General features: G+C 52.0%; 10 protein-coding genes across 10 annotated transcripts; 3 read left to right on the forward strand and 7 right to left on the reverse strand.

Annotated features, from left to right (window-relative positions):
• Positions 1-2545: 2545 nt before the first annotated feature.
• On the reverse strand, positions 2546-3342 carry J4E79_009599 (uncharacterized protein; the record flags this gene model as incomplete). The annotated part of the gene is made up of 2 exons (XM_049358443.1): positions 2546-2837; positions 2888-3342. The coding sequence occupies 2 exons, from the start codon at positions 3340-3342 to the stop codon at positions 2546-2548; spliced, it is 747 nt and encodes a 248-aa protein (XP_049206913.1).
• A 655-nt stretch (positions 3343-3997) lies between these two features.
• On the forward strand, positions 3998-5049 carry J4E79_009600 (uncharacterized protein; the record flags this gene model as incomplete). The annotated part of the gene is made up of 2 exons (XM_049358444.1): positions 3998-4187; positions 4244-5049. 2 exons carry the CDS (start codon positions 3998-4000, stop codon positions 5047-5049), a joined length of 996 nt encoding a protein of 331 aa, XP_049206914.1.
• A 153-nt stretch (positions 5050-5202) lies between these two features.
• On the reverse strand, positions 5203-6674 carry J4E79_009601 (uncharacterized protein; the record flags this gene model as incomplete). Its single annotated transcript, XM_049358445.1, has 2 exons — positions 5203-6520; positions 6595-6674. 2 exons carry the CDS (start codon positions 6672-6674, stop codon positions 5203-5205), a joined length of 1398 nt encoding a protein of 465 aa, XP_049206915.1.
• Positions 6675-8967: 2293 nt separating this feature from the next.
• Positions 8968-10808, reverse strand: J4E79_009602 (uncharacterized protein; the record flags this gene model as incomplete). Its single annotated transcript, XM_049358446.1, has 4 exons — positions 8968-8975; positions 8996-9418; positions 9469-10754; positions 10789-10808. The coding sequence occupies 4 exons, from the start codon at positions 10806-10808 to the stop codon at positions 8968-8970; spliced, it is 1737 nt and encodes a 578-aa protein (XP_049206916.1).
• Positions 10809-11247: 439 nt separating this feature from the next.
• J4E79_009603 (uncharacterized protein) lies at positions 11248-12506 on the reverse strand (the record flags this gene model as incomplete). The annotated part of the gene is made up of 2 exons (XM_049358447.1): positions 11248-11394; positions 11448-12506. 2 exons carry the CDS (start codon positions 12504-12506, stop codon positions 11248-11250), a joined length of 1206 nt encoding a protein of 401 aa, XP_049206917.1.
• Positions 12507-14255: 1749 nt separating this feature from the next.
• On the reverse strand, positions 14256-16480 carry J4E79_009604 (uncharacterized protein; the record flags this gene model as incomplete). Its single annotated transcript, XM_049358448.1, has 3 exons — positions 14256-16223; positions 16335-16391; positions 16454-16480. 3 exons carry the CDS (start codon positions 16478-16480, stop codon positions 14256-14258), a joined length of 2052 nt encoding a protein of 683 aa, XP_049206918.1.
• A 312-nt stretch (positions 16481-16792) lies between these two features.
• On the forward strand, positions 16793-18330 carry J4E79_009605 (uncharacterized protein; the record flags this gene model as incomplete). Its single annotated transcript, XM_049358449.1, has 4 exons — positions 16793-17050; positions 17111-17285; positions 17334-18181; positions 18235-18330. 4 exons carry the CDS (start codon positions 16793-16795, stop codon positions 18328-18330), a joined length of 1377 nt encoding a protein of 458 aa, XP_049206919.1.
• A 410-nt stretch (positions 18331-18740) lies between these two features.
• J4E79_009606 (uncharacterized protein) lies at positions 18741-19248 on the forward strand (the record flags this gene model as incomplete). The annotated part of the gene is made up of 3 exons (XM_049358450.1): positions 18741-18830; positions 18884-18915; positions 19140-19248. The coding sequence occupies 3 exons, from the start codon at positions 18741-18743 to the stop codon at positions 19246-19248; spliced, it is 231 nt and encodes a 76-aa protein (XP_049206920.1).
• Positions 19249-19876: 628 nt separating this feature from the next.
• J4E79_009607 (uncharacterized protein) lies at positions 19877-20603 on the reverse strand (the record flags this gene model as incomplete). Its single annotated transcript, XM_049358451.1, has 2 exons — positions 19877-20386; positions 20439-20603. The coding sequence occupies 2 exons, from the start codon at positions 20601-20603 to the stop codon at positions 19877-19879; spliced, it is 675 nt and encodes a 224-aa protein (XP_049206921.1).
• Positions 20604-21848: 1245 nt separating this feature from the next.
• Positions 21849-24890, reverse strand: J4E79_009608 (uncharacterized protein; the record flags this gene model as incomplete). Its single annotated transcript, XM_049358452.1, has 1 exon — positions 21849-24890. The coding sequence occupies one exon, from the start codon at positions 24888-24890 to the stop codon at positions 21849-21851; it is 3042 nt and encodes a 1013-aa protein (XP_049206922.1).
• Between the last annotated feature and the right edge of the window lie 399 nt (positions 24891-25289).

Consider the following 25289-nt stretch of genomic DNA (forward strand, 5'->3'; position numbering starts at 1 on the left):
TATCTATATATTATTAGTAGTAATACATAAGTTAATATAGATTATAAGTCTTTATTATAAATATATAAGAAAAAAAAGTGTAGATAGATAGTAAGAGGCGTTTAAGTTTAGGCTTAGTTTTAATAACTTAAAAGTTTATTTATTTATTATTTATAATATAGTATAATATTATAAAATATTACGTAGTAGGCTTTATTTCTAAGGCCTAGAAAAAGTAACTAGTATATATATTATAATAATTAAATAAAGTAATCTATATAGATATTATAATAATATAAATAAAGTAATTTATATAGTATAATATAGATCTAATTAGTAAAATCTATACGTTTAATATAGTAGAGCTAATAAAAGAATTAATAGATATACTATATATAGATAAATCTATAAAGTATTATAAGTATTAATTTCTTATACTAAGATAAAATATACTTTAAGTAGATAGAAGTAATCTATAATATCTAATATAAGCTTATAAAAGTAGATAGTAGATATAATATAAGTATACACTATAGAAATAGTAATACTAAAACTAGTAATTAGTAAATAAAAGTACTAAGTATTATATAGTAAGTTTATCTATTATATAATAAATATAAAAGTATTTATATAAAAAAGTAGATAGAAAGATAGCTAGTTAGAAAAGTAGTATATATAAACTTAGTATTTTTAATATACTATAAAATATCTATATAGTCTACTTAAGATTATATATAAACTTAAATCTCTAATATTAGTATAACTCTAATAACTATATATAATAGTATATAAAGTAAAGTAAGTATTAAAAAAAAAAGTATATATAATTATAATACTACTATTAAAATCTTAAGATATATTTTATTAGTTAAGTACTAATAATTATAGTTATAAAGAATAAAGAAATATAGTAGATAGCTAATATAGGTACTAGTAATTTATTAGTAAAAGTAAAGAATTATACTCTAATTCTTTATATAATAAAGTTAGTATTCTACTTAGTACTTCTATTATTATTATTATTAGTAATTACTTCTTTAATAAGAATAGAATTTACTTATATATTAAAAAGAGATATTAGTTTACTAGCTAGATCTCTCTAGTAGCTCTACTAAAAGCTTTTTTAGAAACTTTTCTAAAAAGCTTTAAAAAGCTATTAGAGTAATAGATAGAAGTATAATAAACTACTATCTTTAAGCTTTAGAGTACTATTCTTTATCTATAGTTTCTAGTACCTATCTACTACTATATTAATAGTTAGACTAATAAATAACTTAAGTATTACTAGTAGAATATTAAAAAAGATAAGCTAGTACTTATTTTATAGTTTAGATAGACTAATAGAGTAAGTTTATTTTTACTAGTTTCTAAGTTAGCGCTAGCTTATCTTATAAAGGTATAAAAGTACTTATTAGTAATAGTTCTAGACTTATAGTTAGATATAGATAGTAAGACTTTATTTATAAATAAGTTAGAGATAGTACTAGTAAAATATTACTAGTACTATTCTTCTAGAACTACTATTATTTTAATAGTTAGACTAATAAAAAACTAGATCTTAAAAATACTATTATACTACTATTACTCTTACTAGAGTTATATAATTCTTTTCTTTAAACTTACTATTATATTACTTATCTATTATATTATATTATATTATATTATATTATATTATATTATATTATAATTCTTATTATAGTAGTATTATTAAACTATCTAAGTAGTAATTATTACTTTTAATAAGAGAAAAAAATATTAGTTTACTAGCTAAACTTTTCTACAGATTTCTATAGAAAACTCTTTTTACTATACTAGCTAATTATTACTATACTAGCTAATTATTATAACTTTATTATATAGTATTACTACGCTAGCTAACTATTATAACTTTATTATATAGTATCTTATCTCTAGAAGCTCTATAAAGCTATTAGAGTAGATAGTAAAGTACTTTATAGTTAGAGTTATAATATTAGTATTTATTATATAATAATTATAATTACTATAATTATAGCTATAGCTAATTAGAAGTCTACTTCTAGTCTACTAATTAGTAGCTAGACTTTTACCTAGTGTAAGTTAAGTATATATAGCTCTATAAGTAAGGTAATAAGATAGTAGTAACACTAACGTAATAGCTAGCAAAAAACCTATTAATAAGTCTATTCTTTGTAGGTTACGCAACTTACTTGTTTCTATTAGTAAGAACTTATTAAGCAGCGAGCGCGCCTCTTAGATTAGCTAGCTATTATCGCTGTACTAACTACCGGCGACACCGCAGGCTCGCGCAACGTTACATCCCGCAACACAACGTCGTTATGCAATTCTTATTCTAGACAGACTACCTTAGACGAGCTGTGCTAGAAGTCTAACTACTGTAGCGATAGCTGCTCACGCGTGCTAGCTATCAAGCAGAGGTACATGCCGAGCTTCATTTTGTAAAGCGAGGTAGCTGTCGGCAGTGATGCGTATAAGTTAGGCGAAGGCGTTGTGAGAAGAGCAACTATGGATGTTATATGCAATTGTTTGCGCGAGACTCGTACGAGTAGTAAACCGCTGAACTACCTCACCACCCCGATATCTCACCAGTATACACAACCAACTTGCCGCCGTGCTCCTTCTTCGTAGCCTTCGCCAACACCCGCATCATGCCTTCACAGGAGTCCTTCACCGAAACCGGCGCCTCCTGGCCTATACCCAAGAGCTGGGACGCGCCGTTGCCCATGTCGGTCGCAACATGGCCCGGGTCGAATGCAAAGCAGTTGAGCCAATCCTCCTCGGCGTTGATACGGATCGTGTACCAATTGAGCGCTGTCTTGGTCGGCGCGTACGCCGCGTTGGGAATGGGCAGGTGGTTGCTGCGGTCACAGTCAAAAGGGTGCGCAAGACAGATGTCAAGTTTACTTACACCAGCAACCCCGCCGACGAGCCCATAGGCAGAAAGATTGGCTCGCGCGTCGACTTCTTCAAAAGTTGGCGCGTCGCTTGGTATAGCGCTATCACGCCATAGACGTTGGGCTCCATGTGCGCCCTGATGTCCGCAATCTTGACCTCTGCGACACTGGGCAAGATGTAGCTGATGCCGGCGTTCGCAATCACTATGTCGAGGCGATGGATCTGGTGCTTCTGCTGCAGCTCGGCGACGGCATCATGCGCGTCCTGCTCGATGCTTGCGTCGAGCTTCACGACGATGAGCTGGCTGTCGGAACCCTTGGGCAGGTCTTGTAGCGCATGAGCGGTCGCGTGCTCGGGGTTGCGCACTGCGGCGATGACGGTGTGCGAGGGCTTTGCCAGAAAGCGCTCGGTAAGGCCAAGACCGATGCCTCGGTTGGCGCCTGTGATGAGGACTATGGTGGAGGACATGGTGGGACGGAATAGTAGTTCTCGTTCTCGCGCGTTGCTGGTGAGTTACGATTGAGATGAATTCGGTTCAAGGGAATAAGAGGTAGGTCTCTGGCTCCACGACAGGATATCCATCTCTTTCTCGGCGGGTGGGAAGATACTTGTAGCTTTGGGACCTTGGGCCAGATAGGCTATACGAACATCACGAACGTGCGAAAAGGATAAGGCGCCCAACGCGAAGATGACATATCGGCGTACGAACGGTTGTAAGCCATGTACGAACTTCGTACCTGCATGTGTAGGATTCATCGCCAACAGCCTTCCGATAGTTGTCGCATTTCTAAGCACGGCGCTACCCGCCAAGGTTGCGTAGCGAAGTCGAGCCGCAGATGCATGGACGCAAGGCTGTCACATCGTTCGATGATGGTAGCGGGAGCGTCGCGCTTGGGGCACGCGCTCGATAGCGGGAACGTAGGTGTCCTGCAGCACGATCTGATGTCGCGTGTGTGGGAGGTTGTGGTCGCAACGCTAAGGACGCGTCGGCGCGACTCGAACTTCCACCGCGCGGGATGGGAAGGCTGACGTCACCACCAACCCACCTCAAAACACCACGGGCACCATTCACAATGTCATGTTTGTATCCAATATTGCGCGCTCTTTTGCGACAAAATCCACCATGAAGCTCGATCCGGCAGTCATCAGGCTCCTCGGCCTGAACCTCGACAAGACGCACGTCTCTTCCGCAGGCGGAGGCGGCTCCAGCTCGGCATCGACGTTGAAGATCACGTCACAACTTGACGATGGCACGGATCAGACATTCTTCATGAAGACTGGGAGTGGGGAAGAGGCCGAGGTCATGTTCCAAGGTAAGCGCAACCTCTAGAACCTCCGGGCTGGCTAATCAACTGACAGCGCGATGAAGGCGAGTACGCATCCCTCCAAGCCATCCACGACGCCGTACCATCTCTATGTCCTCAACCCCTCGGTCACGGACGATATGAATCGCAGCCATCCACATCCTTCCTCGTGACTGAATTCCTTCACCTCACGGGACGATCGAGTTCAAAGTCGAAAGCGCCATCGCTGGCAGCTAAGCTCGCAAAGCTACATACCACGCCCACGCCCATACCAGAAGGCTGTGACAAGCCTGTGTTTGGGTTTCCAGTGACAACGTGTTGCGGCGATACACCACAAGATAACAGCTATAAGGGAAGCTGGGCAGACTTTTATGCGGAGAACCGTCTCAGATGCATCCTACGATGCGCGGAGCAGAACGGGAGAAGGGACGGCGACGTGAAGAAGCTGGTTGAGCAGACCGCGGCCATGGTAGTACCATGCTTGATTGGCGATGAACATCTCAATAACGGTGAGGGAGTGACACCTGTTGTTGTGCATGGCGACTTATGGAGCGGCAATGCAAGCGCAGGCGTCATTGGTAATAAGAAGGGCGAGGTTGAAGACGTGGTCTACGACTCGTCGGCATGCTACGCGCATAGCGAGTTTGAACTGGGTGCTATGAAGATGTTTGGTGGCTTCGGTGGGAGTTTTCTGAAGGAGTACCATCAGCTGTGTCCAAAGACGGAGCCCGTGGAGGAATACGAGGACAGGGTGAAGTTATATGAGCTGTACCATCATCTCAACCACTATGCAATGTTCGGGGGAAGTTATCGGAGCGGCGCGGTCAGTATCATGAGAGATCTTATCAAGAAGTATGGTGGTGAAGGATAAGTCAAAGAATTGATAGAGTGACAACGAGTGGTCAAGTATCTACATTTAAATGTACACCAGCGTCCTGTCGCCCCGTCCTCAACAATCGCATATGTCTCGCCTTGTAGCTCACACGGACCAGCAATGCGAGGTTACAAGACAACCTTGATCCGCCTAGGCAAGCCCAGCGGCCTGGATAGCGAAGGAAGCCGCTGCATCTGCACTGCTGCCGTAGCTGAGATGGCTTCCAGTAGCACCGCCATCACCACCACCACCGCAGATCTGATCAGCAGTACCGCAGAACTGCTTGATCTTGTCGGCTGAAAGACCGCTGATAGCCTGGCGCTTCAATGGGTCTCCGAACATGACAGCGCCGCTAACATCAGTGGCAGAAATGCCCTTGCTGAAAGCATTGTGAACGACCATGGCACCTTGGGAGTAGCCTGATACAATGACCTTGGTGTCGGGACATTGAGACTTGGCCTGCTTGACCAGATCGGCCATCTTCTGACCACCGTCGCCACCGAGGTTGGCGTTACCAGCAGCAGAGGCAGCGTAGTCAACACCCTGAACGGTAACACGGTCGTTACCCAGCTTCTGGCGGATAGCCTTGAACATGGGTGGTCCGGACACGGATCCGACGTTGCCCATCTCTCCGGTACCACGTGCGAAGACGATGGTCATGTCGGTGCAGCAGCTCTTGTCCACGATACCGTTTTCGCTTCCTCCGAAGGCGTTGGACGATCCAGATTGGGGCTTGCAATCTGTGCCGATCGTGCCGGCGCCGCCAGTGTTGCCTCCGCCCGTTGCGGCGGGTGCTTCAGCGGCACCAGTCTTGGAAGGTACGGGAACAGCGGCGTCAGCTGTTGTCGTAGCGCCACCAGCACCGCCTTCGAGGCCTCCAAGACCTCCAAGACCTCCGAGGCCACTGAGACCCCCGAGACCTCCACTGGAACCTCCGCTGGAACCTCCACCTAGGCCGCTGAGCCAGCTGCTCAACCCCGAGCCACCTGTACCGGTGCTGCCTCCACCTAGGCTGGGAAGGCTGGTCGGAAGTGAGAAACCTCCACCTCCGAGGGAGGGGATGCCGGTTGGCAAGCTGAATCCTGATCCTCCTCCAAGGCCACTAAGTCCTGAACCTCCAGTAAGGCCACCGAGGCCTGAGCCTCCAGTAAGTCCACCAAGTCCCGAGCCTCCACCAAGTCCACCAAGTCCTGAGCCTCCACCTCCGAGAGAGGGGATGTTGGTTGGGAGGCTAATTCCTGATCCTCCACCAAGGCCACCAAGGCCTGATCCTCCACCAAGGCCACCAAGGCCCGAGCCTCCACCAAGTCCACCAAGGCCACCAAGACCAGAGCCTGATCCACCAGTCGGTAGCGAGAAGGATGGGAGGGAGGGAAGCTGGGGATGCGGGAAAGCAGTTGCAATGCTAGCAAGAGCGAAAGCTTGAGCGGCGTAGAACTTCATCTTGCGATATCGTTCAATGAGTCGTCTGTGTCTGTATAGATCGCGTGGTTTGAAGAATAGAATGTAGGTGCACAGCACAATGAAGAACAAGACAGGCACGGAAAGCGAGTGTAGTAGAGATGGAAGCGAAAGTGCGGATCGAAGTCGATGCCCATCAAACTTCTGTTGAAGACCTCCATCTTATACAGAAGTCCAAGGCTGACTTCCTCGGGGGACCATCGCCGTTGAGTTTTGAAACATTGCTTCTGCGGCGGAATGTGATGAAAGGAATGCCATGGCGTTGTCCATCAACGCGACCTCGGGACGTTATTGTGGAGTCGTGGCCCCGTTTCGCGGGAAGAAGGCTGATGTGTACAGGGAAGCGTGCCCATGGTCTCCATATCTGATTACTGAATCTGTCGGGTGATCTTCTACGTGTTTCGTGTTTTGCCGGCATGCGATTGGAAGGAGTAGAGCGCGCGTTTCTGCGATCAAGGATGGATGTGGGCGCATGACTCTGGGTAGTAACGGTTTTGATCATCGAGCAGGATTCTCGTTACGTTAGCGGCGGATGGGTGCTAGGGTGGTGTAGCAACGTCGACAGGTGCTACATGTCATGAGTTTTGGATGTTGTGCGCAATATCTTCTTCGACGTATCGCATCGCGTCCAGACACGCGACAGTACTTCGCCCACAACTTGGAAGCCGAATGTACAATGTGTGCTAAACACAGCCTTTCGGGGTGGTTCACGCAAAAGATTCCGCTGTCAAACACGTGTGCAAACTCTACGTCGCTGTTTCCCAGCAAGCCATGTCGGCTCGGTTAGCTTGCTGCTATTCAATGCCTTGCATGTTCTGGAACTCGCCAGCGATCGACATGTGCAAGATGGCATCATCCGCTGAAAAGTCCAAGCATCCTTCATTTACCAGCTATAGTCTTCTCAAAGCTACAAACAGAAGGTAATTAATCAGGATCCCGTAGGGCTGTCGCATCCATGTCGACGATGCGACGTTGCGACCCGGGCCTCGGCAGCCACCATGTGGGCCGTTTCACGATGATGCTGGTGCAACATCATGCATGAATCGTGGTTCTGCTAACAAGAACTTCGAACGACCCAATAAGATAACCGTTGTCTACCTTACATCCGAGGCTGGCTTGTATGCATCTTGACGTCCTGTACACCTTCTCTTTTGATACGCTATCGCGCTATCACGACGACCTCGGGACTTCGCCCGCTGTAACGGTTAGACAGAGAAGGTTGAGCGAAGAGGACGATGACGTTGCAACATGTTTACTTCTCTCGCTTGCGCCTGAAAGTCACATTCCATTAGATCCTTGTGGGCTCGCACTCGAATTTAAAGTCTTTTCGCGGGGGACTTTGGGTGTGTACGTTGGTGGGTTAGGAAGTCGATGACGTTGGTTCCATTCCATCCTTCCTTCTTCACACACTAAACTCCAACCTATTCCCCGCAAAGTCCCTCGCAAAAAACCTCGTCGGATACTCTACACCCTCCGCCCCGCTATTCTTCACCCCAGGTCTATCCGCCTCCAACGGCGCCGCCTCTCCACCCCGCTCATGATGTTCCCATACCTTCGCTCTCAGCTCATTCAGCGCTTCTACACTACCAACCCGGAAACACGGATGCCGCGATGAAGAATGCGCAAAATCTTCTGGCTTCCCGATCGCGACGTGCACTTGTTGACCGGACTCGCCGATGTCGAACCACGCAAGCGTTGAGCGTTGTAAATGTGGTACTGCGCGTGGTGTTAGGCCGAGGGTGGTTGCGTAGAAGTCATTGGCGAGATGGAGTGTGTTTGGCGGGACTACGAGGTTGATGTGGTGGATGCTGGTTATCATGATGGGTTGGGATTGGATGTGCGTTGACTTTGTGTTTGGTAGCGGAGTTGTTGATGGGGTGGTATGCTGCGACTTGGCGCTGCGAGATGGGGTGAATGCTAGCTGCGGGGTGGAGGTGGTGCAGGCAAGCTTGGAGGCGAGGCGCGGATCGTCCGAGCTAGCGGGCCGTTGGAGATGGCATGTCGGATATCTTGAGCATCGCCTCTTCACACGCAGTCTTATTGTATACATCACGCTTGCACACACACGTCTTTACGATCAGTCCCTGTTCCGCGCAGAGTGTGAGAGAGGCAAGGATGGATGGAATTTGACTTTCGCTTTTAACGCCACAAGAACGTCTGTCGCCGGGAATCATACCTATAGATAGAGCGAACTGCATGATGAAGAACATGCCATCTCAAGCCAACAGCATCACCGCGACCAACCCAGCAATACTCGCAACAGCAGATAGACTTACACCCACCGCCCCCGCCCCACCCTTCGCATTCAACTTAACAACCGCCCCCGGAAAACTACACGTCAACCGATCCGGATTCTCATCTCTAACCCCATACATGCCCATCCTCTGCACCCCATTCGGACACGCAAAGCCCATCTGCGCAGGACAACTCCTCACGATATCAAAGCACATGTCCTCACACGGCTTTAGCTCTTTATACGGACCCGGCTCGATCTCACTATCGATCTTCGGATTTCTCGACTGGGTAAACGCAGCGCTATCGTTAAACCCCGGTATCATCTCGGGCAGCGAGCCGTTGGCAAAAGGCGTCTTAATATTCCTTGGGACGAGAGACGGGTCTGTAGCAGTCCAGTCTTCGCAGCGGGGCATGAGGACCATGCAGAGCCAGTTTTTGTATGTCTTTGCGCAGTCTTCGCAGGTGACGGCGAGGGAATATTGGGCTTCGGAGACTGTGTCGCAAGCAACCTGCGCCAGGGACTTGTTGAAATTGTCGTAGTATGTGCGAGCTTGGTTCTCGTAGATTTCGGCGAGAGCGGAGTCGTTGAGCTTGAATTTGGTGTTGGAGGGGACGGCGTAGGCGACCATGTCGCAGAATTCGAGGTCGAAGAGGACTTGGCAGGAGTCATCTTTGCATGTTGTTAGCATGATTCTGTAGACTGTAGTGTGGAATACTCACCAGCCTTGGTAGTCCAGTTGAAAGCCTGAAAGACCCTGCCTCCGCCTCTCGTCGTGCCCGTGCCAGGAATCGTGAGTGGCTGTTGACTCCCCTCAATGACCACGAATCCGTTGTATGTCTTCGCACTCTGCAGGTTCCTGACATGGAATTGGCTCTTGGGCATGTTGTCGTCACCGCCAATCTTATTGAACTTGGTGGTGATGCTCGTGTCGATGGTGAAGTTCCTTGTCGCGTTGACATTGAACTGCTCCTTAAGCGCACAGTAAGAGCGTTCCAAGCCCGTAACTGGAGTCCATTCGCCGTCCGGAAAGGCGTACATATGGAAGGGGTTTTGCGCCCTCCATCTATCGACCTCCGCTGTGTCGTTCGAACTGCTCAAGTTTTGTGATATGAAGAGGGTGGACTCGCTGTCCGTGTCGATCATGTAGAGGAAAGGTGTAGCGTCGTCGTAGCTATGGTACGGTCCGTCTGTGCTTGCGGCGAGTTCAAAATGCCAGCTACCAAACCAGTCCTCCTCCAGTTTTGGCGCCCCAATACCGATGTACACATCCGAAGTGGTGTTGAGCTCGAAGCTTGCGTAGCCTCCATCGAAGAGCACGCCCGTGATGTTGGTGAGGGTGTCTTGCGTCGCATCCGGGCCTGGTTGCTTGTTGCGCGGCGATGTAGAGACGTACATGACCAGCTGCGGGTGGTTTTTCCTTGCCTCCTTCGCGTCTCCGTTCGGCATAGGTTGCCGGCAGGTGTTGGCCGTGAGCCAGACGCGACTACTGTCAGTCTGTCGCTTTGCCAACTCTCCCATATCATCGTCACCAATGTCGCCCTCCTTTCCAGGTACTGTCGCATCTTCCAAGCCAGCTTCGTCAGAGCCATTGTCTGTTCCCCGTGCTTCCAGAGCATCCAAGGGAACATCAAGCACACTTCTCAGGCGCAATTGACCCTTCTCAAAGACGAAGTGTAACGTCGTTTCGGGATCGATGTCCTTTTCCGTCTTCTCATTATTCTTCAGCGGTTCCGGCGCTTCTGTCTGCCGTCCAATCAGGCTTCGGTCGAGATAGCTGAACTCCGGCTCGTAGCCATCGCTCTCTCCTCGATCGAGTCCCTCATCTCCAATGTGTGGTATATCTCCGCTGGTAAAGCCGTGCAGCGCGAGGCTATCAAGGGCGTCATGATCGGGCGTCGCGAGAACTTCGGCAGCATACGCGAGAGGTAAGAAAGGCGTCCATAGCGCGATACAAGCGCCGGTAGCGACGAGGTATGCGAGCAGTCGCGACTGCAGAGGTAAAAGCCTGGGGCGTTGCATTGCCCTCTCCGCTGCCTTACCGATAGAACCGGGGCCGCATGGGTGAGTGGTGGGCGCAGAGGGTGCGCTGGGAGGGGAATGAGCGTCAGGCGGTCGCACGTGTGAAAAGAGCGATGCGCGCAAAGGATGATGGTGCTTAGGAAGTTGGAGGGCAAAGAAGGTTTGGCGGGGCGTGGTGGTACTCGGGCTGTCAGGAATGTGTCGCGCAAGGGTCTCGTCGCCAAGACATGTGGCTTCCCGAGTCCGCCCTTCAGCCCCCACGTGGGCGGCATCACCGTTGCACCCATCACCATGTCGGACTCGTAATCACTCATTCGATACATGCGCAATGGTCATGTACACGTTGATTTATATATACAGTTCTCACGAACCTAGAACGAGCGAGATGCGATCGCGGCTATATACAGTGCATCTTCTTGACAACTTCCATCTCGACAAAGGCCTGGATGAAAGAACTACGCGTCCTACACGTCAACCATCTATGCAAGAGCAGGGCTAGCGTTCTGGAGCAACATCGCAAAGTAATCCTGGAACCAAGTACCAGCCTCAGGCGCAGGCTTGAACGCCGAGTCCTTGCCGCAGAAGCCATCGTAGCGAGCGGCAGATTGGTCGGAAGTACCGTCAGACTAAATCCTCGTTAGCGTTCTCTTTCTCAGTTGTTTACAGACATGTTACATACCTCGCCACCAGGCTTGACCCAGACAAAAGCATCGACAAGCGCGTTGTCGGTGTTGGTAGTGGGACGGATACCGAAGCCAGCGCCCTTGACGTTGCACCAATCTCCCCAAGCCTGCTGGCCAGTAGGCTGCTTGCCGCTGCGGCCGGTGTCGACAATGAAGTGAGCTGGGAAGCCTTCGGCCTTGAGCAGGGGAGCAAAGGCGTTGATGTAGCGCTCCTCGTCGCAGTTCTTGCTGCCCTGGGTGATGGAAGGGCAGGTAGCGATGCGGAAAGCGTTGTAGTTGCTGACGTTGGTGACAATACCACGGACGGCGCGGGGCGAGCCAGCCGCCTTGTAGACCTCGGCGTAGAGCTTTGCGGCAGGGCCAATGTTGGCGTCCCAGCCGAGCCAGCCAGCATGGCCTCCGTCGAGGTACATGTCGACGTTGGCGAAGTTGAGGCTCTTGAGGGCGTAGGCGGTAAGTTCCTTGTAGTAAGGGGCAGCGCGCGAGCACTTTTGGACGCCCATGTTGGTGATCATGTTGGCCAGGGAGTCGGGCTCGATGGCAAGGTTGATCTTGACGTCAGGGTACTTCTTGATGATGGCGGCAATCTTGTCGATGTACTGCGTCTTGTACTTCTCTACACCACCATCGTCAATCTTGAGCTCGCCGTTGGAGGCAAGGGCCGCGCAGTCACGGTCGGGCAGATCGTACACGACAAAGGTACCCATCAGCTTCGCACCGGCGGCGTTCTTGGCCTTGATGTCTGCCAGGTAGGTGTCCATAAGAGGGACCTTGGCCATCGTGTCCATCCACACGAACGAGCCGACCTTGGCCACGGCGGAAGCAGCGGGCTTCAGAGATGCGGCAAGAGATGGCATGGCCAGGGTGTAGACCTCAGAGGAGTAGTATGGGTTGGCGTAGAAGTCTTTGCCAGCGAAGGGGTTTCCAGTCGCTGCCGGAGCGGCCGTTGTTGTCGTGGCACGAGTGGTAGTGGTAGCCCGCGAGGTGGTCGCTTGAGGCAGGGCCTGGGCCACGCCAGCTGCGAGCGCAGCAGTGAAGAGAAGGTTAGACAGCATCGTGACTAGAGAAGAGAGTGTGATGAGGAGTGCGTGAGTAATAAGACGTCCGGCGAGCACGCATATTTGTATGCTGGAGCTCAACCCCGGTGCTGGCGATCATGAAGTCTTCATCAATATCCAAATTACTTCAGCCGGTGTGAATGTCCGTGATGCCGCCGCTGATAGGTTTCAAGACTTCTCCAGACAACGCTCGGTCATTTGATATGTTGAATTGGTACCTGCGCCCCCGGATCTTCTCGAAGCCCGCGAAGAACGTCCATGCTCATGACTCGGCCCGCCTCCACATTTGATGAAGGTGTATTGCTGCGGGGGTCCTACAACGGGTACTAGGCAATGCACTCCGGCTGCCGAGCAGGGTCCCAGGTCTGTCAACCGGTGGCTCGTGGGGTGGATGCTTGGAATGACTTGTCGTCTGCTGGAGCGAACGCAACTCTGAGGCTGACTAGAGACGTCTAGGTACTAGATCGCTCTTGACTTCATATCGGAACGTTGTCGCGTTCATGGCGGTCGGTCGTTGCAGCCACAACGGTACTTAGCGTGGCTGTAGACGTGAATGGATTGGTGATGCGGTTGGGCACAGTCGAGCGAAGGCGGAGCTCGGCTGCTTTGAGCCACTAGCGCGCTTCGACGCCAGACTCACGTTGTCTTACCACTAGACATCCTTCCTCAACTTCCATCGCGATACAACAATATGCCTTTATCGTTGCTCGACGTCGCGACGTCAAACACGCCCCTAAGAGGCGCCTACCTGTAACCCGGTTCAGTATATGAAGACAGGGCTCAGTGCTGCCTGGCGAGGTGTTGTTTCCCGGTTCACCTCGGCCACATTAATCTATTCTGCTGCGGCATGTATATTGCTCGCGCTGCCAACCAAGGGGTCATATGACGTCTCACGACTAATCGCCTGCGACTCCGGAGACTTGGGGCGAGCAAGTTGTTAATCAACTCTGAGCATGGTGTTCACTGTTCAGGATTTGGCAACGGGAGCATGCGTGGACTGGCACTACTGTAGCGACGGACAGGGACGAATTTGATGGAGTTCCGCTTTGCGTATCGCTGGCTTTCTTCACCACACTTTCACCTATAAGTCACGGAGGTATTTGTCGATAAGGTGTGAATTTGACCTGATAGCTTGTGGGTGTACGCCAGTCTCCGTTCCTGACCACCGAAATACGCGTTGGGCGTAGATGCAGTTGGGCCCACGCTGAGCCAAAGGTAAGGAAGTACTGCTTACTCGGCTTTGATAGTATCTGCTCTCCTATGCGCACGATCACGAAAGCCCAAGTCATGAACTGACTTCCTTCATAAACGCGTGGAGGCTATAGATGTGATGTGCACTTCCCAAAACGCACGAGGTTAAGCCACAAGAGAGAAGTCTTATTGCAGACTGAAGTACATCGGTTAGGTATCCTTAGGCGCATTAGACTACGCGTGTGGATATTCAGAGCAAAGACTAAAGTAGGCACAGGATGCGATAAGGTTTCCGAAGTCATTGAAGTATATACTACAAATCGTGATCTACAGCAAAGATCAACTCGTCAAAATCTTCCTTTCAGATCGCGTAAGCTGGTACGAAAAAGGATACCTAAATGCAATGCAAGAAATAAACGCCGCCCATATGCTCGAAAGGGTATCGTTTGTACCGAATGCTTTTGATGGCTGGACGGAACCAGACCTATGCATGCCCCCATGAAACGCCAAATTCATCGTTCCGCACGTGACGACAGGCCGTGATAGTCCTCTTCTCTAAGCAGAGACCAGCGGCCCGTGGAAATCTCTCAATGTAGCGACGAGGTCGTCTTCGCGGGATAGCTGTAGCAACAACTTTTCTTGCACCTCTTTCCATTTGCGAAGGTCGTCCAACTCGCGTGGGCTCAACCACTTCTCTTCATTGCCGACTACGTCGGATCGCTCGGCTTTGGTAAGGGTAAACTCAATCTTCTCCCGCTCGTATTCTATACGTTGGAGAATGCGGACCATACCCTTGTAGGTGTCGTGGAGTAGCTTTTCGCGGGCGCGCTGCCGATCGTACCAGACAAGGTGGAGGGAATGCTTCGCTTCGCGTCGGTCGACCTTGGGAATCTCCTGCGTCTGGACAAAGCCCTGGATGGTGAGGTCGTTGACTATGCCGCGAACGTCGGCGGCGGGCATCATCATGACGTTGCACATGGCGCGCTCGTCGAGCTTGCCCTTCTTCTTCAACGCGCGAACCAGTTTCACGCCCAAGGATCCCTTCCTTGCAGAGATGGTGTTCTCGATCTCGGTCTGTATCATCTGCCGCGCGATCTCGTCGAACTCAATGTGCCATTGCGAGAATCCGGCGCGAGAGTGCCAGGTGACAAAGTGAAATGGGTCTTCCGCCAGCATCTGTATGTGCTTGTCCACGACCTTGGTCCTGTCTTCCATGTTGAGAGTTGCGGGGTCAACTGGCTGAGTCCAGATTGTGGCTCGATTGATGTGCCCTTTGCGAGTCATTTGGGCCGCTGCGTTCGGATCGAGGCCCTCGAAGATGTCCAGATCGCGCTCACGACTGAGCTTCGTGGCGACGTCGCGGGCGGTTACGAGGAAGCGGGGGTCGATCGAGTTCTCTCCAGCTTCGCCGGCAGGTAGCGGTGGGTCAGGCCACTCTTCCCAACAGCGGGGTGTTTTCGACTCGAGCATGCGCAACATGGTCTGGTAAACGCGCGCAGTAATGGAGCCAAGACGCTGTTGTACCAGACTCACCAGCTGCTCCGTCCGCATGGCGACTGCAATCTTTTCCGGGTTAACGCGAATAACAAGGTCGTCGTCTGATGATGGTGCCGCCCATCCGTTTGTGCCGTTCACACCGTTGATCTTCACACGCTTGTTGGAACCATTCGTCTGTCCATTTCGGGCGAACTTTGGGACCGTCAGCCATTCGTCGCGCATGGCCCGTTTACGCTGCAAGGTCCCTCTGTGGACGATGTCCTTGTCTTTGGTGCCCGTGGGTGTGACGCCATTATTGTCTTGCTCGATGGACTCCTGATAGAGCATGTCGTGCATATCGCCGGGGGAGAGGTATTGTGTTTCGGTGACTGTCCTGATCCAGCCGCGCTCCATCAGCCGCTGGATGATTTCGTACAGCTCCTCGACGGAGCCAATGTCGCTGTCATCCTGTTCTTGTCCGGGCTCTTCTGGAGCGCTGTTGTGGGTCACGCTGTCCACCTTGAAGGGCTTGTGCACGCCGTTGGTCTTGCCGTGGCCGTTGGTGAGTTCGGTGGGATCCGGTTTCGAATCGTCCAACTCAGAGGATATGCCGTTCGTGACGCCATTCGTCTTCGTTGTGCCGTTGACGTGAGTGCCGTTAGTCCGTTTCCGCTTCAAGCCGGCTCCGTTGGCCGCGCCGTCGTCGGAGTCATAGTCGCTTTCAGTTTCGGAAGGGAAGTAGGCTTCTTTCAAGTCGGCGATGCGTGTGTGGCCGAGCGCGAGCAGGTTGGACATGACGTTGGCGGCCTTTTTGCCGTCGCGGTCTTGGACGAGCTTGACGATCTTGCCGAAGCGGACGATTGCGTACGAGTTTTGCCAGTCGATCTCGTAGTAGGTCAAGGGCGCATCGCTGCCGGAGTGGAAGATGAGGTGCTGCTGGAGGAGGATGACGAGGCCGTACTTGATCTGGCGCGGGTTCAGGTAGGAGACGCGTGCGATAGATGCGAGACTCTGGCGTCCATGGCGCGCGAGGATCGAAAAGACCCGCTATGACGAGTTAGAAGAGTGTTCTTGAATGCGCCCGTCGCATGCCTGGATGCAGAAGAGAACTGCGCCCGAGCGCGACGATGCGCAGGGACTTGGTTCGACAAGACATACTGCCGCGAGTTCGCCGTATACATCGTTCACCAGGGAGGTGCAGAGTTCAGCAAGGACCTGGAGCGTGGTTGGTTATGATTCATGTGACATGGGCGAGGCGCAACGGCGGCGCGTCTTACCGGAGTCTCTCGCTGGTTGTAAGACATGATGGAGCCTAGATATTTGCCAGATATCTAGGGTGGGGTAATGCTACCGGGGAGACATTGGCGACGCACGGGGAGAACAAAGCTTTGGTAGAGAGGGAGCGAGGGTTGAGCAGCGACAGTCTTAGCGACTAGAAAATGATACCGGGTGGGGTCCCAGCTCCGGCCAATGGAGCGGTGGTAGATGGCACTTACGGGGCTTGGCGGCCTACGAACTTTGTGACGGGCATCTCGACATCCGCACCACCAGACGTCTTTCCATCCATTGCCGTCCCCCGCACACCACCCAGCCCTCCGCCCGGCGCCCACACTACGATGCTCTCCCGAACGACCGCCTGCCGGGGCGCGCAGCGTGCAGCCCGCCAGCAGCCCGTCGCCCGCTGCCAGCGCCGCGGCCTGGCTGCCCCAGCTTCAGGCTCCTTCAACTACCAGGCCGGCGAGGCCAAGGGCGTCAAGTACGCCAGCAGAGACTTTGCCGGCCCCACGACGACGCTGGCCCTGGTCGCAAAGGCCGGCACGCGCTTCCAGCCGCTGCCCGGCCTGACCGAGGGCCTTGCCAACTTCGCTTTCCGGGTACGCTGAATTGAGACTGCCGATGCTATGGAGAGCGAGACTGACGCTCCGGACCTCTAGGGCACCGAAAGACGGTCGACGCTGCGCATTGTCCGCGAATCCGAGCTCCTGGGCGCCAGCCTCAACGCCCACCACTCGCGCGAGAACCTGGTGCTCGAGGCCAAGTTCCTCCGCGATGACCTGCCCTACTTCGTCGAGCTGCTCGGCGAAGTCGCCAGCTCCACCAAGTACCAGCGTAGGCTCCACCGATGATTGAGACGGATGAGGAATTGACACTGTGCAGCCCACGTCTACGCCGAGGAGGTGCTCCCCATGATCCACTTCGCCCACAAGAAGTTCCTCGCCAGCGTCACCGACATGGCCACCCAGTCCGCCCACAGCCTCGCCTTCCACCGCGGCCTCGGCGTCCCCACCGCCTCCGCTGCCCCCACGCCCTACACCAAGTACCTCGACGCCGAGACCATTGAGTGGTACTCCAAGATCGCCTACGCAAAGCCCAACTTCGCCGTCGTAGCCAACGGTGCTGACCACGGCGAGTTCTCTAAGTGGGTTGGCGAGTTCTTCGAGAACGTCCCCAGCGCCCCTCTCCAGGAGTCCAACACCGGTGCCGACCAGTCCAAGTACTACGGTGGTGAGGAGCGTATCGCCCACGACAGCGGCAACGCCATGGTCATTGCTTTCCCCGGCTCCAGCTCCTTCACCGGCAAGTTCTACAAGCCCGAGATTGCCGTCCTCAGCTCTCTCCTCGGAGGCGAGTCCGCCGTCAAGTGGTCGCAAGGCTTCACCAAGCTCGGCCAGGCCGCCGCTCAGGGTGCCAAGGTCAAGACCACCAGCGCCATCTACTCCGACGCCGGTCTCCTCTACACCACCATCACCGGATCCGCCAAGGCTGTTGCCCAAACCGCCCAGGCCGCTGTTGATGCCATCAAGAAGATTGCTTCCGGCGAGATCTCAAGCGAAGAGGTCTCCAAGGCAAAGGCCGCCGCCAAGTTCAAGGAGCTCGAGCACGGCCAGGACATCCGCGCTGGTCTCGAGCTTACTGGCAACGGTCTGATCCACAACACCCAACCGTACCAGATCGACGAGGTTGCCCAGAAGATTGACGGCGTAACAGAAGAGTCCGTCAAGAAGGTGAGTCTTCACACCATTATTACCCAGGTGCTATGTGCTAACAACTACGTCAGGCTGCTAAGGAACTACTTGAGAGCAATGCCTCAGTATCATCCGTCGGTGACCTTTTCGTACTCCCCTACGCTGCGGATCTCGGCCTGAAGGTGTAAATACAGTGATTATGTAGCGCAGTAGATGTGGAATCTCGTTTGTGTAACATTATCTTGTGATAGTCCCTGATAGATGCATCTCGTATGAGAATTCTTTTGTTCAGACTCATTGCATTTGACCCAAACATGTTGATGTCTTCCTATGAGACGATTATCAGGTTTCAATCATTTCATAGCCCCTGTGCAAGGCCTGTGTTCATGAGTGTGGCGTTCAGTGTTAGCCTTCCACGTGCCAGCGCGTCAAACGCACAGACCCGGCTGCACGCATCGACGTCAACAGACACGTCTACCCACGCATCCATCCCACACTGTGCTCAACAACCCCGTACGCCGCGCCCGTTACGCCAGAAAACTCCAATACATCATCTATCAAGCTATCACAAACATCTCGCAAGCAACAAACGCACGCCATGGCGCCGACCCTCTACCCCCGCGGCACCGTCAAGAAGATCGTCAAGGCGCATTCCAACAGGCCGTTGAGCAAGAATGTGGATATACTGGTACGTTGATGCGATGAGTAGACGTGGAGATGAGAGATTGACGTGCGACGCAGATATACCTGAACTATGTGCTGTTTATGCAAGAGTACGTACCTACGATGTCCATACTCCACTCCACGATACGACGCGGTACGATGCGAGGCGATGCGATGCGATGCGCTACCTTCGATTCACATCACATCACGGGACAATGCGACGAAGCTCGGATGTTTTGAAAGGGCAAAGAGCTAGGAAACGCATTCGTGCGGTCGATGGACGGATATGAAGCAGGGAATAAAAGGAGAAGACGGGAGCTGACAATACCCACAGACTCGTCAACGAGGCAAGCATTAAGAGCAAACAACGCGGCGAGCGGGGCTTGTCCGCCAAGAGCGTCAAGAGGGTTAGCGAGGATGTGTTGAGGAAGTACAAGGGTTGAGCGTGGTGGGCTTGAGGGCATGAGCAAGGCGCTTGCGGATGGATATACTATTTGTGGAAGATGGGACTGCGGCGGATGGCATGCCGCTGTAAGACTGGACTTTGTTGACTAGTCGGTCAATTGCGAGGGCGTTTTGGGGGGTTTCGTTTGGTGTTTGTGATACCCGGGTATATGTTTATGGCGTAATAGGAATGATATGTCTTCTACTAGATGCTGTGGAGGATCAGTCGTGGTATTTGCAAACATGGAAAGATACGGCACTCTGCATTGAGTTGATCTGAAAGGATTCGATTTGAGAATCGCTAACTGCATGGAACTTGGAAGAAGTGCCCACCTGCAATCAACCTGAGAAGAATGAATCTCTCGTCAAACAGGTTCAAGCTATGTTCTACCGAGAATCAGAACTAGTTGTGCTCCTACTACCGTGTGTTCGTCCAGGCTTTGCCGAATGTACACATTTGGAACTATCGCATACCCCTTCCCGTCGTTATCAAAACCCAAGACAGCTTTCCTCGCTCATGAAGATCTCCCCACTTGCTGGTACCAAACGACGTGGATTGGAGCTAGCTATAGCATGAACTCGCAAGAGGTATTCACCTCTCCCGGAACTCAAGAAATATTCCCCTCCCTAGACAATAGGGAACTTAGACAAGTACACCTGACGCTTGTTCAAGACATTCAAGAACTCATCGTAGTAGCTTGACTGTGGCACAAGATCTCTGGGATCACCTTCTTGGAGCCGTTCCGGACACCTGAGTCCACAGTAGAAACCGCTGAACTTGCCAGGCAGGGAACTGGAATCCTCGATGTTGTAAGGAGCGAGTAGGTGGGCTAGCAGGGCGGCCTGACAGCGCAGTTCCTCCTGGGCAGCGTGGGTATGGTGACTAAGCACTTGGTTCCAGATGTTCATGGCTCGATGGAAGCCAGCTGCTTCCGCTACCTGAATATCCAAGTCGCGACGCTGCGCGACTAGACGCTGCTCTGCTAGACACGGCTCGGCTGGATGCTGGGCGACTGGAGGCTTCTCTACCGGACGGGGCTCCACTTTGATCAACTTGATTGCAACAAGTTGCTTGGCGAGCTCTTCTCCGAAGCATTGGTCGATGCACCGGTTTGGCAGTCCACTCCAGAGGCTGAACTAATGACACTTTAGTGATGCATCCACTGTAAGACTGCCGTGATTCACTTACATTGAATTGACGAGGGTTTTGGGCAATGATTGCTTTGTCGCTGGCGTTGAGCTTCGCTTGAGAGGGCACATTAGTTCCTGCGTCGAATGCTTTCATAGCTTCGAGTGCGGCATGGTCAAATCGCTTCTGCTTGTATGCAGCGATCGCATCGGACAAAGGCGCCATGTTTTCGGTCGAGGTGAGGTATTGCGAACAAAGAAAGTGGTCTCTGAAAGTTGGAACGTAGAGATGAAATTGTGTGTTGTGTGTGGGCTGAGGAGCAGAGGTGAGAGCGCGATAGATTGCTTAACAGGCAGGCGCGTCTTAGCGTGGTTATTGAACTCAAGGTGAGTCTCAATCGGGAAGACACGGTGACCGCGCGCGCGTCTTAGCATCTTCTCCTGCTTTGCCGATATGAAGCTGTTAGTTCTTGGGGTTCTACTATGTCTAGAGCATCTTATCAATCATCCATACAAGCACTCCGACGTCTATGTGGTCTCCTTGAAGAGACATTCTTGAACAACTAGCTACTGTATTCAAACACGTAAGATTTCTACACATCTTGTAGTAACGAACTCGAGACACAATACCTTGTGAGGGTGACTAGTCTCCTCCGTTTTTCAAGCGTTCAACCTACTATTTCAGCTGTCGAACTTACTTCTCAGACTGGTCGCGACTGTCGCAAGTGGTACCGTACTTAATCTCGAGCTCAGCGACTTGCTGAACAAGTCTATCGTTAGCCTTTCGCAAGTCGTCTTACTCAGAGGCAACGCTACTAACTTGCTCTTGAGACTACAAAGACATAGAATTAATGTCTGTCTCACATGCACTTTATACGGTCAAAGCTTACATTTTCTCGAGCGGAAGTAAAACACGTATACCTACAGCATGCGCTGATGCAAAGAGGTTTTCCAGCGAGCAACAAGCTCACTTACAATATCTTCTCTATCCTCCTCTGTAAAACACATTCGAAGGACTCCGTATTCCTCGATGCTGTTGTCAATTACCTTGTAGTACCTCACCGTGGTATAGCCAGCAGCACTAGTACGCGGGGACTCCGTAATCTACGCCCTTTCTCTTTTATTATTTCGCTGCAGAAGAAGTACGTACAGGCTGGTCGACTACAATGTTGACTGTGAAGAGACACGAACTTGTCTTGAGGGATACATGTAGACATTGAACCCGTATTGCAACTTCTAGTAGTTTTCTTCGCATGATCACATATCGAAACACTTCTTCTCCCATCTCGCGGGTGACACAGGTGGCATTGAAACGCCGCGCATCTTTCGCGCAAAGACTGACATGGTATCTCGAACCCTTACAGTACATGATGAGGCCCCAGCCATATTGCGCCAAGAAATGCAAAAGATGATGCTTCGAAAAAGACATGTCGAAGGAAAGAGCCCCAGCACAACGCATCCCTCCACCTAACTAACCCACAACATCGATATCACCATCAGCATCGACATCCTCCTCGCCCTCAGCATCAACATCACCATCCGCATCCACGTCATCCGCGCCTTTCAACGCAACCGGCAACTGACCCCTCACCTTCTCAAACTCACGCGCCGCCATCTCTGCCTCAACCATAAGCCCATTCCGTCTATACGTATTAATACACAGACCCGCAACAACAGCCGCCCACAGCGGTCTATGGACTTTAACCGCCTGTGACCTCGCCGCACGAATAGCCTGGATACTCTTCTCGCCGACAGTCTCGGCGAAGAAGCGCGCAACAAAGTAGCACATCATCATGGCGACGAACTCGAAGTTCTGCGTTCGCTTTGAGATCTCTTGGGCCATGCCTACGGCGGACTGGACAGTCTTTTTCTGTTGCAGGATGGGCGCGTCTTCGCTGTGATAGGCTTGGACTAGGCGGAAGGCCATACGGATGTATTGGTTCGGGTGGTCGTCACAGAGGGGTTTGATTTGAGCTAGAAGGAGGGCTGCTTGGAAGTGTTGGGGGTGTGAGGCATCGCGGAGGATGAGGAGGCGGTTCAGAGCTGCCATGATTGCGATGTCTGTTTTAGCGGGCGTTGCATGGCCCTTCTCCGGTATCGCGAGGACGTCCGAGGACAATGCTGCTAGTGACGAGTTGTGGGATCCGTTGATCTGGTCGGTGATGGCAGAGAAGTAAGCGAGCGTACGAGCGAATGCTTCCTGGTTGTTGTATGGGGTCGTCGAGATCTTCTTCTTGAGGAAACCCAGCGCATCGTTGGCGGTTGCATGATCGTTCCTAGTCTGCGCCATGAGGCCGATGGCGAACATGGAATACCAATCCAGTACCATGTTCCACTCGATACGTGCAAACGCGATAGATATAGGGACGCCATTGTAAACGCGTCGCTTCGCCGTCTCTCGGAAGCGCTGATGTGCTTCTTTCATGAAGTTCAGACCCTTCTCATGAACATGTTGGTCCAGAGCGCAGATATGGAAGCACAACGCTTGAAGATCCTCCTTCGGAAGCCATGCAAACACCAGTTCGTCCTTTTGCTCCGCGTTCTTTCGGAAGATGCCAGCAGTGTCAAACGTCAGGTGACCCCCAAAGCTCCGCTCAATGAGAACAGTGAAGACGCCAATTTGGGAGCTGCCCTGTTCGTTCTTGTCACCTAGTATGGATTCCAGAAGCGCGGTAGACTTCTGTGGGTTGGGGCTGCCTTTCTGGATACCGCTAGAAATGTCAATAATGTCGATGAGAGTGCCAAACGATCCTAGCTGCTTGGCGGACACTTGGAGCTGCAGGCTTCTGGCTGCTGCGATGGCGCGTTGGGCTTGTTCGAGTCGATCGCTTGCACCCGAGCGTAGATGAACCATCGCTTCGAGTACGTGACAAGCGACGTAGATGGCCCGATCACCCCGCCGGTCCGCGTGATCTTGTATAGCATGGAGTTGCTGGAGAGCCAATGCCACCTCGACACGACCCGGTATCTGCAGTGCGAGTGTGACTTTGAGAAACCGCAGCGCATACACCCAGGCAATGTGTTGAAAGGTCTCGGCCTCCTTTATAGGCTGATCGAGTGACTTGAGGCCGGCGCGGTGGTTGGTCTTGAACTGATATCGTGCTTGGAGATGGAGGGCAGCAAACTTCAGGTCTTGCAGGCGATGACGTCCGCAGAGCGATATCTGCTTCGATAGAATCTCCTCGATCCGACTGGAGATGTCCGCGGCCTCGATATCCGTCTCTTCAATCATCAAGCTGGCATACCTCAACCGCAGTTTGGCTTCGTCCCTAGGCGGCATGTTGAAGTCCTTCAGCACAGTATCCATGCACCCCATGGCGGTGGACATTAGCTTGTAGTATTGTCGGACATCGGCCTCCCTTCTCTCCCTTATGAGCAGCGATCCCATGCCTCGCGCGACTGCGATGTATTCGTCCGCAGCCGTAAGCAGTAGTTCGGAGAGCTCGGCAGGAAGGGCCTTCTGGGGAGGAGGATGGGCGCGCTTCGTGGGTGTAAGCTGATGCAAAGACGATGCTTTTGGTATAACGACTTGGGGATGCATTCGTGGTTTGGACGAGGGCGGCTGAGGGAACGGACTGCCATACTGGCTCGACGGTGTCCGAGACTGTGGGGGTACGCGCTGTTGTTGGGGCGTCGATTGAGGCGGTCGCTGTTGCTGAGGGGTAGATTGTGGAGGTCGCGGTTGTTGAGGAGTAGATTGCGAGGAAGGACGTTGTTCTTGAAACGTGGGTTGTGAGGGCATACGTTGCTGCTGGGGCGTTGACTGTGACTGTGGGGGTCGTTGTTGCTGAGGAGTCGACTGTGGAGGGCGCTGTTGTTGGGGCGTCGATTGCGAAGGTCGCTGCTGTTGAAGGGTGGGTTGAGAGGACATGTACTGCTGCTGAGGCGTCGACTGCGAAGGCACACGCTGTTGCTGAGGCGTCGTCTGCGGTTGTAGAGGTGCTCGAGACTGGGCTTGACTGTGCGAAGGAGCGACGACGGGTCGCTGCTGTGGCCTGGGCCCGTTCTCTTGAAAGGACGGCGATCGCTGCACTGGCTTGGAACTGGGTGTATTGGGTGCCTGCTGTGCGCTATACCGCCGCTGTTGGTCACCCGAGCCGTCTGTTTGCGCCATGCCCGTGCTGCCTGTTCGCTGGACCGGCACCTGGACATGTCGGATTCGCGGGGGCTGCATCTGCGGCATGGGGGCATATTGCTGGGTCCTCGGGGGAATGACAACTTGAGGCTGCCGCTGGTACTGGGGTTGCTGTGGTGGCTGCATCTGGGGAGGCATTGGCGCATACTGCTGGCTCATGGGTCGGGGCATGCTGGGCTGTGGCGGCAGTTGGTACTGCTGTGGCTGTGACTGAGGATATCCTTGTGGCGCCTGCATCTGCATGGGAGGGTACTGAGGGTAGCCATGTTGCTGGTAGACGTTTGGCTGCTGCTGTTGCGGTTGCTGTGGAGGCGGCGCATACGGATTGTACTGGCCGTTCGGATAGCCCTGGGGCTGCCAGCTGTATCGCGGATCCATGGCGGGGGATGGTCAGGAGGCGGACGGTCACCGAGAGTCGAGGTACAGGCGGTGCATCGTGGGCGAAAGCGGGGTGTCGACGTGAGGACGTGTAATGGGCAGTCGCGAACTTGGGCAATCGCGAACGCGCCAGTGCCGTTGAGCGCCATTGGCCCACAGACGCGCGCTTGCTGCACCAACACATGCAGCCTAGTCGTAGCCAGACCGAGGCCCAATTCTTTCAACCTTACGTACGTATGTGATTCTAGATAAGACTTTCACCATCTCTTTGTCAAGGTCAATCCATATGGAAGGTCCTTCTTGAAACTGAATTCAACAAGTACATCAAAGATATCAGCCATTGATCGACTGGGTGGGGGTACCGTGAAAGAGCCAGGAACAGGACCGAAGGCGTGTAAT

Source organism: Alternaria viburni, assembly GCF_023758015.1.
Source record: "Alternaria viburni strain BMP 2772 chromosome Unknown scaffold_26, whole genome shotgun sequence".
Taxonomy (NCBI): Eukaryota; Fungi; Ascomycota; class Dothideomycetes; order Pleosporales; family Pleosporaceae; genus Alternaria; species Alternaria viburni.